The sequence below is a fragment of the Nyctereutes procyonoides genome, unplaced genomic scaffold (assembly GCF_905146905.1).
Source record: "Nyctereutes procyonoides isolate TBG_1078 unplaced genomic scaffold, NYPRO_anot_genome, whole genome shotgun sequence".
Taxonomy (NCBI): domain Eukaryota; kingdom Metazoa; phylum Chordata; class Mammalia; order Carnivora; family Canidae; genus Nyctereutes; species Nyctereutes procyonoides.
In genome coordinates, this window is record NW_026575037.1 from 5,777,236 (window position 1) to 5,792,452 (window position 15,217).

The window sequence follows — 15,217 nt, forward strand, 5'->3', positions numbered from 1 at the left end:
CAAGACTGCTTCTTGTTCATATCAATTATCCCCACAGCCACCAGTAAGTTGTTTTGTGCTTTCTTATAGGCTTGGGGTATGTGTGTTGAGTGAATAAGTGAGACGCATTAGTAAAAGCCTTGCTTGAGTTTTTTCAGATGAAGCACTTCAAAGTAAAAAATCATCTTAGATGTGGGAAGTACTTTTTTTTCCTGTGGGGAAAACCGCATCCACTTCAGAGAAATATTTTCTGAATGCAATTAGACGTACTAAATTATCATTGTGCAGCCACAAGAACTCACAACAGTTACAGTGGCAACTTGGTTCTGTTAAGTATGAAGTTGGTAACTGCCATTAGCTTGTCTCAGTGTAGGGTGTGTCTGTTTGTTAGTGTCCGATGTGAACTCTTACACCATGCTGCTTGTGACATCATGGTTGTATTAGTGAGCAAGGTATCTGTGCTTATTTTTAAGATTATTAGTAGTAAATAGCTTGTAGTCGATATCTTGTTTCTATACAGAACAGTAATAGAAAATAAATTCCTTTAATGAAAGAAAATGACCTTTTTATGCTGCATTTGAGCTTGGTAGCATAAACATGTGTGCTATTGTTGGAGTTTGGTCATTAAATGATTAATTAGCATATTAAAATCACACGAGTGGACTTAGCAGCTAATTCACAGACAGAGGGTTTATTACTTTAAGAAAGAAAATTCACGCCCTGACTAGAGCACTCTGTACTTTCTGGAAGGACTGCCTGTATCAGAGGCACATGTGGGGCAGTGGAAACGGCACAAGCTTGAAGTTGCCCTAACATGGAGTCAGATTCCATCTCTTCTCATCATTAACTCTAAGCCTCAGCTTCCCTATCGGATGGGATTTTTATTATGATTTGAAAGAGTCCTGCAGGACTAACAACATAAATTTTGATTTGAGACAAACTTCAGTTCTCTCTGATTCTTATAAAATCATGGAACCAGTGAGATAATAGAGTAGATATTGTATTTCTCAGTTTGCTTGGATGGGTTTAAGTCAACCCAATAAAGAAATTTGAGGTGTGACATGTTAGGAAACATCCTGCCTCTGTAACTGTCTCATGACTTGCCTTGTTTCTTTTTTAATTTGCACAATTTGGCAAATTCCTTTCTTCTAAAAGTATAATCACAATTCACCATTCTGTTATATAATAGAGATAGAAAGATGGGGATATGGAGTTGTTTATAATGCATCTTGACACTTATTTTTGAGACTTCATCTAGGCCCTTGGCTGCCATGGAGCCTTTTCCAAAAGGAAAATATCTGATTCAGATACTTTGAGCAAAATTAACTAAACATTGCTTACTTCAGTTGGTCTTCACTTGTGCTCTCTCTCCCTGCACCACCCCCATTATTTGGTAGTCTAGGATTGGCTAAGCTGTTTACCAAAGCCTTTTTTAGTTTATGTTTCAAACAGAAGGATTTATGAATCAGATTGGTGGAAAATCTCATTGGGTTTGTGTCCAAAACAGACTAGAGCTGCCTCCAGGAATGAAGGATGTTTTGTTAAGACCTTCTCAACACCCAGCTGTCATCTGATTTCTACAGTAGCAATACTGAAGAAGAGAAACTCCCGGGTTTCTTAGTAAGGTGTTGTGTTTACCAAATTGTTTTGATTACTTACTTTTCTATGAAATTTACAGCCTATTTTCTTTCCTTTTATATTCAGAAATTTGAATGTTAACTTTTCCCCCCATTTTAATATTTAATATAGCACAACAGGAAATTCCCATCTCATTCATTTTTTCTGTCTGCTTATAAAATAATTTGTATTTTGTCCATGTTTGGCCTGTCCTTTCTAACTCTAGAGAGTAGAGAATAACAGGAAAAATTCAAGGTAGAGAAGAGGAAAAAGAACATGAATTCCTAAGGTAGGAAGGAAGTGAAAGATTGAAGTAGAAAGATAGAGAGCCAGTAATAAAAAATATTATCTCAGTTCATTTTTTCACTTAAAGGCCTTTCCATTTTTCCCCTCTCACTTTAATCAGAGTAGTGCCATCAGAGTCAAAAACATATTTAAACAAATCTTCTGTAATTAATTTTCAAAAGTTGGAATTGTAGAGAACGATTAAGATGTACATTTTGGGAGCCAGATGAGCTGGAGAGAAAGCCAGGGAAATATTTCATTGACTGTGACTGAAAAGAAGTGGAGACAGAAAAATACATTTAAAATAACAGAATATCATTGGCAGTGCACCTAACAATTACATAAAAATAGCCTTGGAGTAGCCACTGCAAGCTAGAAAGTTCTAGGTAAGCCTTCCAAAAAAGAAACTGCAGGCACAATGGGAGTGAGGAAGAAACTTGGCCTCCTCTAATAAGGTTTGACATCAGTGATATAGCATAGGAAAGATGAGCTTTTACAACTAAATGTGTTACTTTGGTTAAAATTAGAATACACTTTTATTTTTGTAAGCTTTTCCAAGGCTTACAAGGGTTAGCAATAAATTTAACTGCTCTGTTGTATTTATGCCCACATAACACATTCAGGTACATTCAGGACTTGTCTTGGTTCAGGCTGCTGTAGCAGAATACCGTAGACTGCGTGGCTTAAACAGCAAGCATTTATTTCTCACAGTTCTAGAGGCTGGCAAGTCCAAGGTGTGTCTACTGAGGGCTCTCTTTTGGGTTGCAGACTGCTGACTTCTTGTACCTCACATGGCAAAAAGAGGGCATGGGTGCTCTCTGGGGTCTTAGAAGGGTATTAATCCTATAACGTTCCAAGTGCAATGATTTTTAAACTGAAATTGTATTCCAAGCTCAAGTATCTGTCAAGTAATAAAAGTGGTGAATCGAGAAGGATGAAAAGACAAAGGGAATCCCCAGAATATTGGTGAAGGGAGGTCTCAGAGTGACAGTCATGTGCTAGCTGAGGGAGCAGCCATTGATGAATGAAATTCTGTTAAACTTCATGTATCATTTAGAGAACTTTACAAAAAACAAACAAGCATGTGTGGCACTAATAGCACTCAATAAATATGAAGTACAATTAAACATTGAACAAGAAAGCACAGTGTATTTTCAATCTTTTCCGATTCATCATGTTTTAAATTTCATGTTTACGTGTCTGGGTATAATGTAGGATTTAAAATGTGTATCATAAAAGTAAGAGATTTTGAAGGTTTATAGAGGATAATTATGCAACAACTGATGTTACAGAATAAAGGGTGGTCTATACTAATCACATTTTGTAAATTCAAGCCTAGAACTTCTATAAGGATAATACCATATTTTTAAAATCAATGTTGTGGCTTGATTTCTCTTGCCAATTACATGGAAACCATTGTATTTATTTCCTGACGTGATATCTCCAATTCCCATGCGTAGATATCCCTGTTCTTATTTCTCTGGATGGCCTCCTGAGAGATGTAATAGAGAATGTGATTCTGCCTTTAGTCACCAATGACTCTTTCCTTAGCCAATTCATTAATCTCTTTTTTATCTTTCATTTTCTGTCACTCATAAACTATCGCTCAAATATTAGGCTTCCCTAAAACATAGCTATTTTTCACTTATTGTTGTAGCGTGACAATGTGAAATTTGAAGACCAGCATGTTAAATACATTATTTCATTTTAAATCAGTTCAAAAACCAAAGCCATTTGCTCTCTAAATTTACTGTATCCTGGGGCAGATTTATCTGTTAATGGTAACCACTATTGAAAGTAGGTTAAAGAATGGTATGGCCATATAATCATAACTCTTGAATATGCTGAAAACTAAGTTCTTTGTTTTTATTGGAATTCATTGCTACTGTCACTGAAACAAATCTCTCAGAGGATTTTCAAATTTTTTATTGGTAGTGAAATTATTTTGTATTTAGCTTCAATAGTAATAAATTTAGATATCCTATTTTATTGCCAAGAGAAAATATGTTATCCCTTGTGATAGAAAAAATTGGCTTGTTTCAAAGCAAATGGTAAATCCTTGCATGTGGTGTTTGTGTTGCTGAACTGCATTGTGGATTTTTTTTGTAGGATCACTGTTTTGGAATTGATCAGGAATTGATTATGTGTTTCCTGCTATAATTCTAGCACCTTTTATACTATTTGATTATGCCTTTTCTGGAAGAATAATTCATTTCTTATAGTATAGAACTTTTATATATATATATATGTATATATATGTATATATATACACACATATATAAATATATATACACATATATACATATATGTATATACATACACACACAAGAGAAAAAGAATAGCCATAGAACTGAGAAAAGTGGTCCCTTATTCTCTTGAATTGGATTTTAAGATTGATTGGATTTTTCCTGAGAACACATAATCTGGGACCAAGTGACTGAGAGTATCTCCTCCTTTCCTCACTCTTCTCTTCTGTCTTCTATCCCCCATATCCTAGGACCCAGATGTTCAGAAAACATTCACACATTATCGCTTGAAATTATCATTCTCAAGTCAGGAGCTCGTCTCAGGTTGCAAGTAATAGAGCTGTGTCCAGTTGCTGAAATAAATGAAAAAGCACAAGTGGAATGAAATTCAGTATATTGTTCTAATAGACATATGTTTCATGATATCTGGATTTATACACACTGAAGAAAAGAGTCATAGCTGATGATAAACCTAATCCAGAGCAATATACAAACTCTTTTATAAAATTAATAATATTATAGAAAATTTAGAAAAATACAGAAAGCTGTGAAGAAGAAAAATAATAAGCCCAAATGCCACTTAAGATAAATTTGGAGAAGTAGTTTAGTTTAGTATACCATTGTGGTTAAGAGAAGGCACTCCAGAGCTAACTGAAGTATGGATTCTGGCTCTACCACTTTGCGACCTTGGGCATGTTACTCACTCAGACCTATCTGTGTCTCCATTTGCTCATATGTAACATGGACAAAACAGCATTTACTTTTTAGGTTGTCTACTTTAGAACTCTTCTTCCTAGGAAACTGATGTTAGAATTTTCTAATTTTTTCCTTTTCTTTTTTTGATACTTCATGACTTATCTCTTAGTGTTCTACTAGATTTTAACTTGGTTTAGTTAGTTAAGGGAATAATGGAAATGGAGTGAAATTGAATGAACCTGAGGTATGCAGTAGTATTTTGAACTGTGTAGTGTGTGTATAAGTTGTTGTGTTAGTGGTATGCTAAAGATGACTGTACCATAACATCTATGCTTTTTCCAAGTGGATTTTATGGAAACAGTAGCCCACAGTTGTGAATTTTCTTTAAGACCAAAAACAAATGCCTAATGACTTTTTTATAGAAACAAGATAATGCAGTATATGAGAAAGGTAGTGCTTTAATTCATATTGACATGACAGTGGATTAGCTTCATAGGAAATCAACAAGCCTCACAGATAATTTTGTATATATTTTGAAGCCACTAAAGAAAATAACTTTTTGAAGGCTTTATTAAAGTACAATCTATGCTTGCTTTTTAAATGAGGAGAGACAATATCACAGGCTTGTCTTTGGCTCTCTGAGCACATTCAGAGATATTATCCATTAATATCCTATTATATCTCCAAATGCTTTTAGTTGCTTTTTGTTGTTTCTTAATTAATTTTTTCCATAGAAATAGAAGTATTGCTTTTGTGCTTGTAGCATATTCTTACTCACATGATGAAAGAGAATTAGAAAAAGATTTGTTTGTGTTTTTTTCACTTAAGTTTTAGCTTATTTTTCTTTGAAATATGGTCCTATTCATATGATCACCTGAGTATTAGGAAGTTGACTGATCTTTGATTTTGCTCACTCCCTATTATGCTAGTTGCCATTTCAGACAAGGAAATGCAGTGTACTAAATTGTTGTAGCTGGAAAAGCAAGGTGTAAAGCTCTACTGCTTAGCCAGAAGTTTGGGAAATATTACATGGCTAGCATAATTGTCACTTCTTGGAATGCTCGTTGCCTAAACTCTTAGAAGTACTTTGCTAGACCCTACAACTAACAGATCTTCAAGCCTTTTTTTTTCTTTTTAAGATTTTATTTGTTTATTTATGAGAGACAGAGAGAGAGAGAGAGGGGCAGAGAGAGAGAGGCAGGCAGAGACACGGGCAGAGGGAGAAGCAGGTTCCATGCAGGGAGCCTGATGTGGGGCTTGATCCTGGGACTCCTGGCTGAAGGCAGGTGCCAAACTGCTGAGCCACCCAGGGATCCCCTTCAAGTCTTTATAATACTTTTTTTATCAAAAGAAAAGTGTGTATGTATGTGTGCTCATTGTGGTCCCATCATATATAAATAAACTTAAATAAAAATTAGAATTTCAGAAGCATTTCTGAAAAAGTGGGTGACTTTAGTGTTTGTTATTCCAATTATAGACAATGATGTCTTTTTCTAATATGAACTCTGAAAAGAATGTGGGAAGACCACAGTATCAGAATGCCACTCTGGTTTATGGGGAGACCTTAATAGAAATTGTGTTTATGGTTAGAAGCAGCTGTGTTTCTGATCACCTGCTGTTCAAAAGAGGAAGCACACAGACAGCCTGGTGTATACCTCAGCTTGTCTGCTGCTGAAATGTGTTTGTGCTTGAAAGAGGAGAAGTAGGTATTAAGAGTGTTTTTTGTTTTTTTAATTTTTTTTGGCAAGGAATAAAACTGATGTGCAAGTCATTTTTAATTATATGCAGTTAGCTTATTTTTTGTGTTCTTTGATTTTCAGAAAATTAGGCATTTGTGGAAAATTGTGCAGTTAGGATGTCTAAATGGTTGTCACATTGACTTCTATACCTGTACAAAAGTCAGAATTTCATAATTACTTTTGTAAAGGGTAGGGGGAACATATGCTGTCTCTATCCATTAAAAGTCATAAAGTGGGGATGCCTGGGTGGCTCACCTGTTGAGCATCTATCTGCCTTTGGCTTAGGGTGTGGTCCTGGGGTCCCAGGATCAAGTCTTGCATCGGGGTCCCTGCATAGAACCTGCTTCTCCCTCTGCCTGTGTCTCTGCCTCTCTCTCTCTGTGTCTCTCATAAATAAATAAATAAATAAAAATCTTTTAAAAAATTTCATAAAGAATACTACTTAGTTGATTCATAACTGGAAAAATATTATCCTAGCCTTTTTAGAAAAAAAAATTGTTGATACTGAATTTGGAAATTCACATAGATATAACCTTCAAGAGTCCACTTATTTGTTTATTCAACAAATATTTATTAAGTACTTATTCTGTGGCAGATCCTATACTCTGCACTGATACATCAGTGAACAAAGCAGGTATAGTCCCTCCCACCATGGAGTTTGTATGCACCAGGATGAGGAGGAGATAGACATCCAGTACATGAATAACTAAATTGTAGTTGCGTTAAGTTTCAAAAAGGACAAGAACAGAGTGCTATGTTAGTGTGTAACAGGAGGACCATAGTCTGTCAAGGTGACCAAGCATTGAAAATGAATGATTCTCTCATTTATGTTTGAATTATAATATCATGGAATTCCAGAACTGGAAAAGATCTTGAAAATTACCTAGTCTCACCCTTCATTCAGTCTTTGCATCTTTTTAAATATTCATTTAATCATTGCTATTTGACCATTATTGGCCAACAAAAATGGCATTTTCATGTAGTTCAACTTAATACACTATTTATTAAATATGATGTTGGATCATGGCTACATAAGATGGATTAGTCAAGACAACCCTACCCAGCTCTCTACAGACAAGGAATTTGAAACTAAATAATTAGGGCATAGTGATTATTAGCAGAAATAAAATGGTTTAAGTGACCTGACATATCCATAATGAACATGCTGGATACTGAGTTGAGTATTCTAGTTCTGAGAGTTGATACCAGTTCAGAGCTTCTTCGTGGACATGAATTTTAGCCACTGTCTAAACTGAGTGGATGGCTAAAGGATGAAACATTTACTCATGCTTCTCTAGCTTCTTGGAGAACTCCCTAGTGTTGTAGGAGATTAAGATTTTATCAGTCTCTTCAGTCTTTGCCATAGAAGCTGTGTTTCCCTTCCCTAGTAGCACAACACACAGCTGTGGGTTCATAGAAGGGAAAAATGACGCCCCAGAATCAACTTTCACATGTCAGGATTCCACCTGGTCCAAGTAGGTCCTAATTGGGTAAATAATGAAATGACTGCCTTCCCTTGTTATATAATTCTTTAGCCTTCAGTTAGCTGTTTGAAACCATACAAGCCTGAGACTTATTCCTTTATGTTCTTGTTTCACCACATGACATATACAGGGCTAGGCTCTGGCATCAGAAAACAGGTGTGCTGTGATCCCTGTCCTCAAGATATTCCAAAATACTCTTGACTCTAGATACTCATGAAAGGTTTGATAAGTGAAATATATTTTTTATCCATCTATCCATTTTTGTCCATCATTTATTAAGTACCTGCTACTGCCAGACATCGTTCTGAGTGTGTGGACAAGCTGAAAATAAGACAGAGCCTCCCCCCCACCCCCGCCTGTGTTTCCCCACTGCCCCTTCATCTCCTTCACATTCTGATGGGAAAAAGGGCATTAAACATCAGCACCTAATAGAATGTTAGGTAATGGTGAGGGCTCTGAAGAGAAAAAATAGTACAGGGTATTAAAAAAATGCAGAGGAGAATGTGATCAACTTTGGGTAGGAAATAAGAAAATAATTTTAAGTCTGGGCTTTGCAGGATAAATAAGAGAGGACCAGGGGACTTCAGACAGAAGAAGCAATACCAAGGCATAAGACAAGGAGTTAAAAATAGCGCAGAAAAGATTGCAAAAAAGATTTAGTGTAAAAATGAATAAAGTATGGTGTATAGGCCTCTTTGAGGAGTGTTGAATAATGAAATAACATATGGGTTTAAGAAAAGTTGTTTCTGGTTCAACAGTGGTTCTCAGATTTAAGCAGGTAGTAAAAGTGCTTTTTGCAGAACATAATAAACCATTGTTATAATTAACCTGCATATATCTGACAATGTCATTATGATCTGAATTTGGAACTATTCTAGGCTTCTTTAATGTTAGTTAACAGTAATAGATTCTAACATTTTAGAATATATTTAAAAAGAAAAACTCACACTTGAGAAAATTGTATATGTGAACCTTTTCTGTCATTTGGGAAAAGGTTGCTGTTACCTTGTTTTCTCATCAGAACTTTTGCATTGTTCAGTAGCATAGTTTGAGAACTACAGCCCTACAGTATATTCAGCAAATGGATATTCACCTGTGTGGGAAGAGTTAGAGAGTCACTGTCTCTTATAGCAGGGAGCCCTTGCAGAAAGCTGTTTCCAGGATCTCTGACTTACCTTTCTTGACCTGAAATCTCTCTTCCTTGTAACTAGACTAACTTGTCCTTAGTTCTAACTACTTGGGTAGAATTATGGAAATCATGATCTATTTCTTAAAATTATTCATAGGAATAGCAAGGAAAAATAATTTCAGTGTGCTTTGCACAATTTTAAGGGATTATAAATGATATACTTGATAAAGCTGTATTACCCCTGGAGGAAGAGTGTAGGTGTTGTTGGTGTGTTGTTTCATATAGGGCAAGGTGGGATCTGTGGTCTGAAATTCCTCCTAGTCAGACTCATAGTTTGTTCCTTTCTGTATGACTTTTGTTTATGCCTTTCTCTCTCTGTGCTTCTTACCTGCATAGCACTAGGGTTTGAAGTAGAAATAGGAAACCAGAAGTAAAGGCAGAAGAAAATGCAATAATATTAGAACGTAAATGATTTTTCGAGAAAGATGAGACTAAATAACCAAAACCAAATTAGATGGTGTTAAAGGAAACTTTAAATTTAAATCTTCGAGACTTGGGTGGGGAGGTAGGAAGGAAAAGGAATATACATATATTCACAAACACATATGTATGTATGCATACTTGTGTGTATATATGTGTATCTAAATAGTGCAAGAGATGTATCGGATATAGAATATATACAGACATATAGCTAGATGGAGTGTATGTCTTTCCATGAGCTGTTTGATAAGTGGTAGATAATATTGATACTGTGTTCTTCTCATGTCTGTCCTGTTCCCTCTGTCTGCAGTGGCAGGTGGGATCTGCTCAAGGATTCAAACTGTGAATTTTTTAATTGATCATTTGTGACCTGCTAACCTCAGCAACTGAGCAGCTGCATAATGTGTTAGGTCATCATACCAATAATGAAGATTACATCATTGACCTGTCTTCCATTTTTGGAACATAGGGGGAAAAACCCTTAGAAATATGTCTGGTTTTAAAACAAGTTGAAATGATAGCTAAGAACAATGATGTTATATATAATCTCATCACATGTAGTTGACTTAATGAGTCAAGAGCCACTCAGTTTATAAAATTAAATTTTTCTTTATTTTTAAAATGATGTTCTAGCTTAAGAGCTGAATGAAGGATTTTAGGGATATACAATTTTCCTTTTCCAAATTTGAAATATTTCTGCTGTAAGAAAGTAATTTATAGAGTGAATTTATATATACTTCTATATACACCACATTAGTTGTAAGATATTTACCTACTTTTTGTACTTTGAAAAGTTTGTTTTAATTCAGCATAATATTCAAAATAAGAATCTCTGAAATGTGTATTATTTTTCATTTCCCTAAAATATGACAGATTTTAAAACAGACCGCTTTAAAAAAAAAGTCCCTTCTTAAAATGCGGAGATGCATGTATCCCTCCTACTTCCTCTTGGGACAGAAAAAAATGAGTTTTCTAGCTTTGTAAATCCATTGCTTCTCCTGAAGTAGATTGCCTGTACCCAGTGCTATGCAAAAAACGTGCAGTGAGTAAGGAAGGGTGGCTATTGTTGAGTGCTCTGTAGCAAAAGAACTGGGAAAAAGAAAAAAAGGCTTGAGTTTGACTGGCGTTGGCTCTGGCTTTTCTGCATTCCAAACTGTCTGAGGCACAGAGCGAGAGCAAAAAGAGAGCAGAGCGCCAGCCAGAGCAAGCATGGGCGAGGACTGTATACAAGTGTTTTGAGTTTCTGACTGGCATGCCGGAAGGATCATGTTAGCAACACCCAGAAACTTCGCAGAATGCAGACCCCAGGTAAGAGATCCTTGAGTCTGCCTGAGTCTGAAATTAAGCTTGTACATATTTAAAGGGAATGTGGCAGTTTATTTTTATTATACAAATGCAATGACTGCTAACCTTTGTGATTATTGGCTTTAAAGAAGTAGGTTGGTTTTCATTCCTGTCAGTTCACAGGAATATTGTGTGGAGGCTATCGGCATTCCAGTACAAAATCCAGCACAAGAAGAGCCATTTGAGAAACTCAGATAAATTAAAAGGGCAGCAATCATAGCAAAATATTAACAATGCAGCATTTACTTGTTCTTTTAATAATTTGAAGTGGATTCTTATTCTGAAGATAAGAATTCCAAAATTCTTTATGAAATATTAAGATGACTGGGAATGGATGTTGCTCATTTCTCTTTGAGGGAGACAAAATATATTGACCATCAATAAGAATTTAATAGCCTTGCTTGAGTCTCAGAAACACATAAATAAATCCATGTCATTCAGAAAGTTCAACAGGTTGGATCTGTACACAACAGTAGAGCATTTGGAGGAGAACTTTGCTTGTTCTTTCTGCCTGAGGTAGACTTTTAATATCCTTTGCCAACAGATGACAGCTTAGAGACTTTAACCAATTAGCTCATTGAAAATTGCATCTGAAAGATATTTTAGGGATCATTTATAAGCCAGTCTCTCCATTTTCTTTTTTTTTTTTAAGATTTTATTTATTTATTCATGAGATACAGAGAGAGACAGAGATATAGGCAGAGAGAGAAGCAGGCTCCCTGTGGGGAGCTCGATGTGGAACTCTATCCCAGGACCCCAGGATCATGACCTGAGCCGAAGCAGATGATCAACCTCTGAGCCACCTAAGTGCCTGAGTCTCTCCATTTTCAATGAGAACATTGAGGACTAGATCACACAGAAACAGAACTGAAATGAAAATCTAGATCTCCTGATTTTCAGTTTACTGTTGTTTTCATGGTACCAGTTATATTCAGGCTTTATATTTTATCTATACTATATCTGTTGGCCTCAAATACCATGAATTATTGCATAAATAGATCAAATGCATTATAAACCTAGATTAAAATCTTATGGGAAGGAGATACTGAGGGCTGGATATCATCAAATCAGTATTAATACTACATTCTCAATCAAAACCAAAAATATATAACAAAGTATCAGAAGAAAAAAATGGTGTTCAATTAAGGAAAATGGCTATAGCTTGTTACTTTTATATAAACAATTACATAGCTGTGGCATATTCTGAGTATTTGTATATGAAATTAAAATTATTTTAAACTGATTTTAATTTCTCCTAAAGATTTTAGGACTTAGCAATTTTCTATATACTTTCAGTAAATCTTGTATCTAATTTCATTACTTGTATCTATTTATGGGAAGCAAAAAATTGTTCTGTATTCACTGCCTTCTCTATGTTAATTTTTTTTTATATGAGATAACGTTTTTAAATTATCCAACCGTTGGGACCACTTGCTTACTTATCCAAGCTCCAGCTCTTTTTCTCTACATTTGTAAGGGTCCTCTGTTACTCCCTCTCATGAATTATGTGTTAGAGGAGAACTTAACTGGAAGAGCTCAAGAGCCACCACAGACAGTGGACATCTGTCTTCATACATTTTCATTTAGTCTCTAAAAAAGGTTGCTGCCCTTTCCATTTTTGTGCAGACCATTGTGGGGTTGAGAGAGGCCACACTATTCTAGTGAGCTAAATAGTAGAGATAGCCGCTGTCAAAAGGATCTGTCATGGCTCTTTACAGCTCCTGGGAACAAGTTAGCTCGATGTGGCTTATAAGCACAGTGAAGGGATGTGGCCCTTTTGTGTTAAAGCTTGACCTGCTCATTCCAGTTTTCAACTGGGCCTGTGTGCTGATTTACAAGTCTGTGTGGGATGAGCAGTAAGTTGTAAGGAATAGTTTCATTACTGCTCTTGGCTATCAGAAACCAAATTACAAAGTGCATTCTCCACCCAGTAGGAAACAAGAGACTGTTTGTTTTAGTGCAGAATCCATTATTTAAGCACACTGTTTACAAGAGGACTTGATGACTGTGAGAATGAGGGCATAATGCTCTATCCAATTAAGTGTTCATGTGTATTACACATGGCTTGGGTTTTTCTCTTGTCTTTTATCCTTCATGGAATGTGTGAAGGGACTGCCATATGTGTGTGTGCACACATTATGTTATGTGTGTATGATTGATTGATAGATGGATGGATGGATGGATGGATGGATAAATGGGTAATTATTAGGATGGGCATTTAGCCTGAGTATATTTCTCTGTATCAGAAACAGCCAGAGGTCATTAATCTAGTGCTGGTATTTTATTAAACTAACTTAAAAGAAGCTATTTTATTAACCAAACTAACCTTTATAAAACTCATTACCGTACCTTAGAGAAAATATTAGAAGGAAACACTCCTTTTCTTCTCCTGAATACAGTTATAAGATTATACAGGTTTATACTTTCTGTGTTAGAGAAAAGCAATAGTAAGCAATTTTGTGACTAAAGACAATATTTAAATGGGAATAGAAGGGGTTGAGTGAAATGAGTGACATAAGAAAAACTCCCCTATGGGAATGAAATCATTCTTCTTTGACCAGTGTTTTCTGGAGCCAGACCCCTTTTCTCTCTTCCTGGTTTTTCCTTGATATTAATTTCTTTCAAATGTTTTTCATGAAATATATATATATATATATATATATATATATATATATATATATACATTTCTCTCTCCATAGAAATACAGTTTTTATACTAAAATTTCAAAGAAAGTACAGAGCTCTGCAATATAGCTATGATATTTGTCTAACAAAAGGTTGGCTATAGTTGATTAAAACTTTTATCTCTTTCGAAGGAATTGCTACTTCTGCTTTCTCACTGCAGTTTCTTGAATATAATTTTGTTTTGTATCCCAGTTAAAACCATAAGAATAACATCTTTTCAAACAAAAGTGAAGACAAAAAACAGACCAAGAGCAAGAACTTGAAGCTAGACATCTAAAATGCTCTGGGTTGTCAAATTAATTCCTTACTTGTAAAAGTTACCTGATTATTCACTCAAAACTCTGGGAATCTTTTTATGTACATAAGACGGATGTATTTCCCCCTTCTGCTTCATTCTTGACCTTCACTGGTCTCTAGAGAGAAAAAGTGTTACAGTCTGCGTTTGTTCCTTCTGTTCTCTTCTGTTCTTTCATGCTCTCTAGTGGTTGTTTGTGGCGGTTCTTGTTCTTAATTTCCAGTATATCAGTTTTAGTAAAGGAGCAGGTGATTATTGTGAAATAAAGTTCACCAGATTCTTATACTTGAGTTGATAAACTTACTTAAAATATCTAGTTCTTAGCACAGAGAAGGGGAAAAAATGATTGTATTCTGTTGTTTACTCATGAACAACGATTCAAAAAAAATGAGTCATGACTTAGCAATATGACTCCTTATCGCTGTCTTTTTCTTTCTTTCTTCTTTTCTCTCTCTCTCTTTTTTTAAAGTGCTGATTGGGATTCAGTCTACCAGATTCCACATTTAATTATGGGTATGATCTCAGCTTGTGTTTAGAAGCCTTAAGCATTGCCAGTGATAATACCTTCTTTGTATGTACTTGACAAGTAGGAGAGATTTACTGAATCAGTCATTAAAATTCAGATGGTCTTTATCTTCTGGTGTCCTCCTTGCCCCTACTCAGACTTTACCATTCAGTTGAATTAGGAGTACTATGAAGTTAAAAACCAGAGAGGGAGCCAGTGAGGAGTTATCAATAATCTGACTCTGTAGAGACTCCATATTTTTGTCATTCTCAGGTTTACTGTATTTTAGGAGTAAGTGAATTACTGAAGCAGCAACTTGAAAAGTTCTTTTAAGTTAGTGCAGTCCTATTATTTGAGGAAGAAAAAGTTACCTGGTGTTCTTGCTCTTTCTTTCTTTCCTTTTTTTTTTTTCTTGCTCTTATGTCAGGTTTTCTAAAGTAAGCAACTTAAGCTGCCAGGATCAGGTAAGTGTCATTCAGGATCAGGTGTCACATAGGACAGCTAACCTGTTGAACGAGTTGCTAACTCTGAAGTCTTGCATCTAATTCTAAGACTGTGGAGTAGGTTTGAAAATTTTTTAACAGTACTGTTGCATAGTTAACTATTCATAGATAGTAACTTTAGTTAATATGAAGACTAGAGAAATTGGATATTCTTCCACTCTTTTAATATTCTGGTTCATAACTTTTTTGTTAAATTATACTTCAAATGGACAGTGTATACCTGATTTGATT

General features: G+C 35.4%; 1 protein-coding gene across 5 annotated transcripts in view; it reads left to right on the forward strand.

The window, feature by feature from the left end:
- Positions 1 to 15,217, forward strand: part of RASAL2 (RAS protein activator like 2) — a 353,302-nt gene that overhangs the window by 197,424 nt on the left and 140,661 nt on the right. The window contains exon 1 of one of the 5 annotated variants that reach the window (XM_055319257.1): positions 10,829 to 10,963. The exons of the other annotated variants lie outside the window; for them this stretch is intronic. Coding sequence (XP_055175232.1) covers positions 10,951 to 10,963 — 13 coding nt within the window. The 5' untranslated portion in view covers positions 10,829 to 10,950. Of the gene's footprint in view, positions 1 to 10,828; positions 10,964 to 15,217 lie in introns of those variants that run through there. 5 annotated transcript variants of the gene reach the window in all.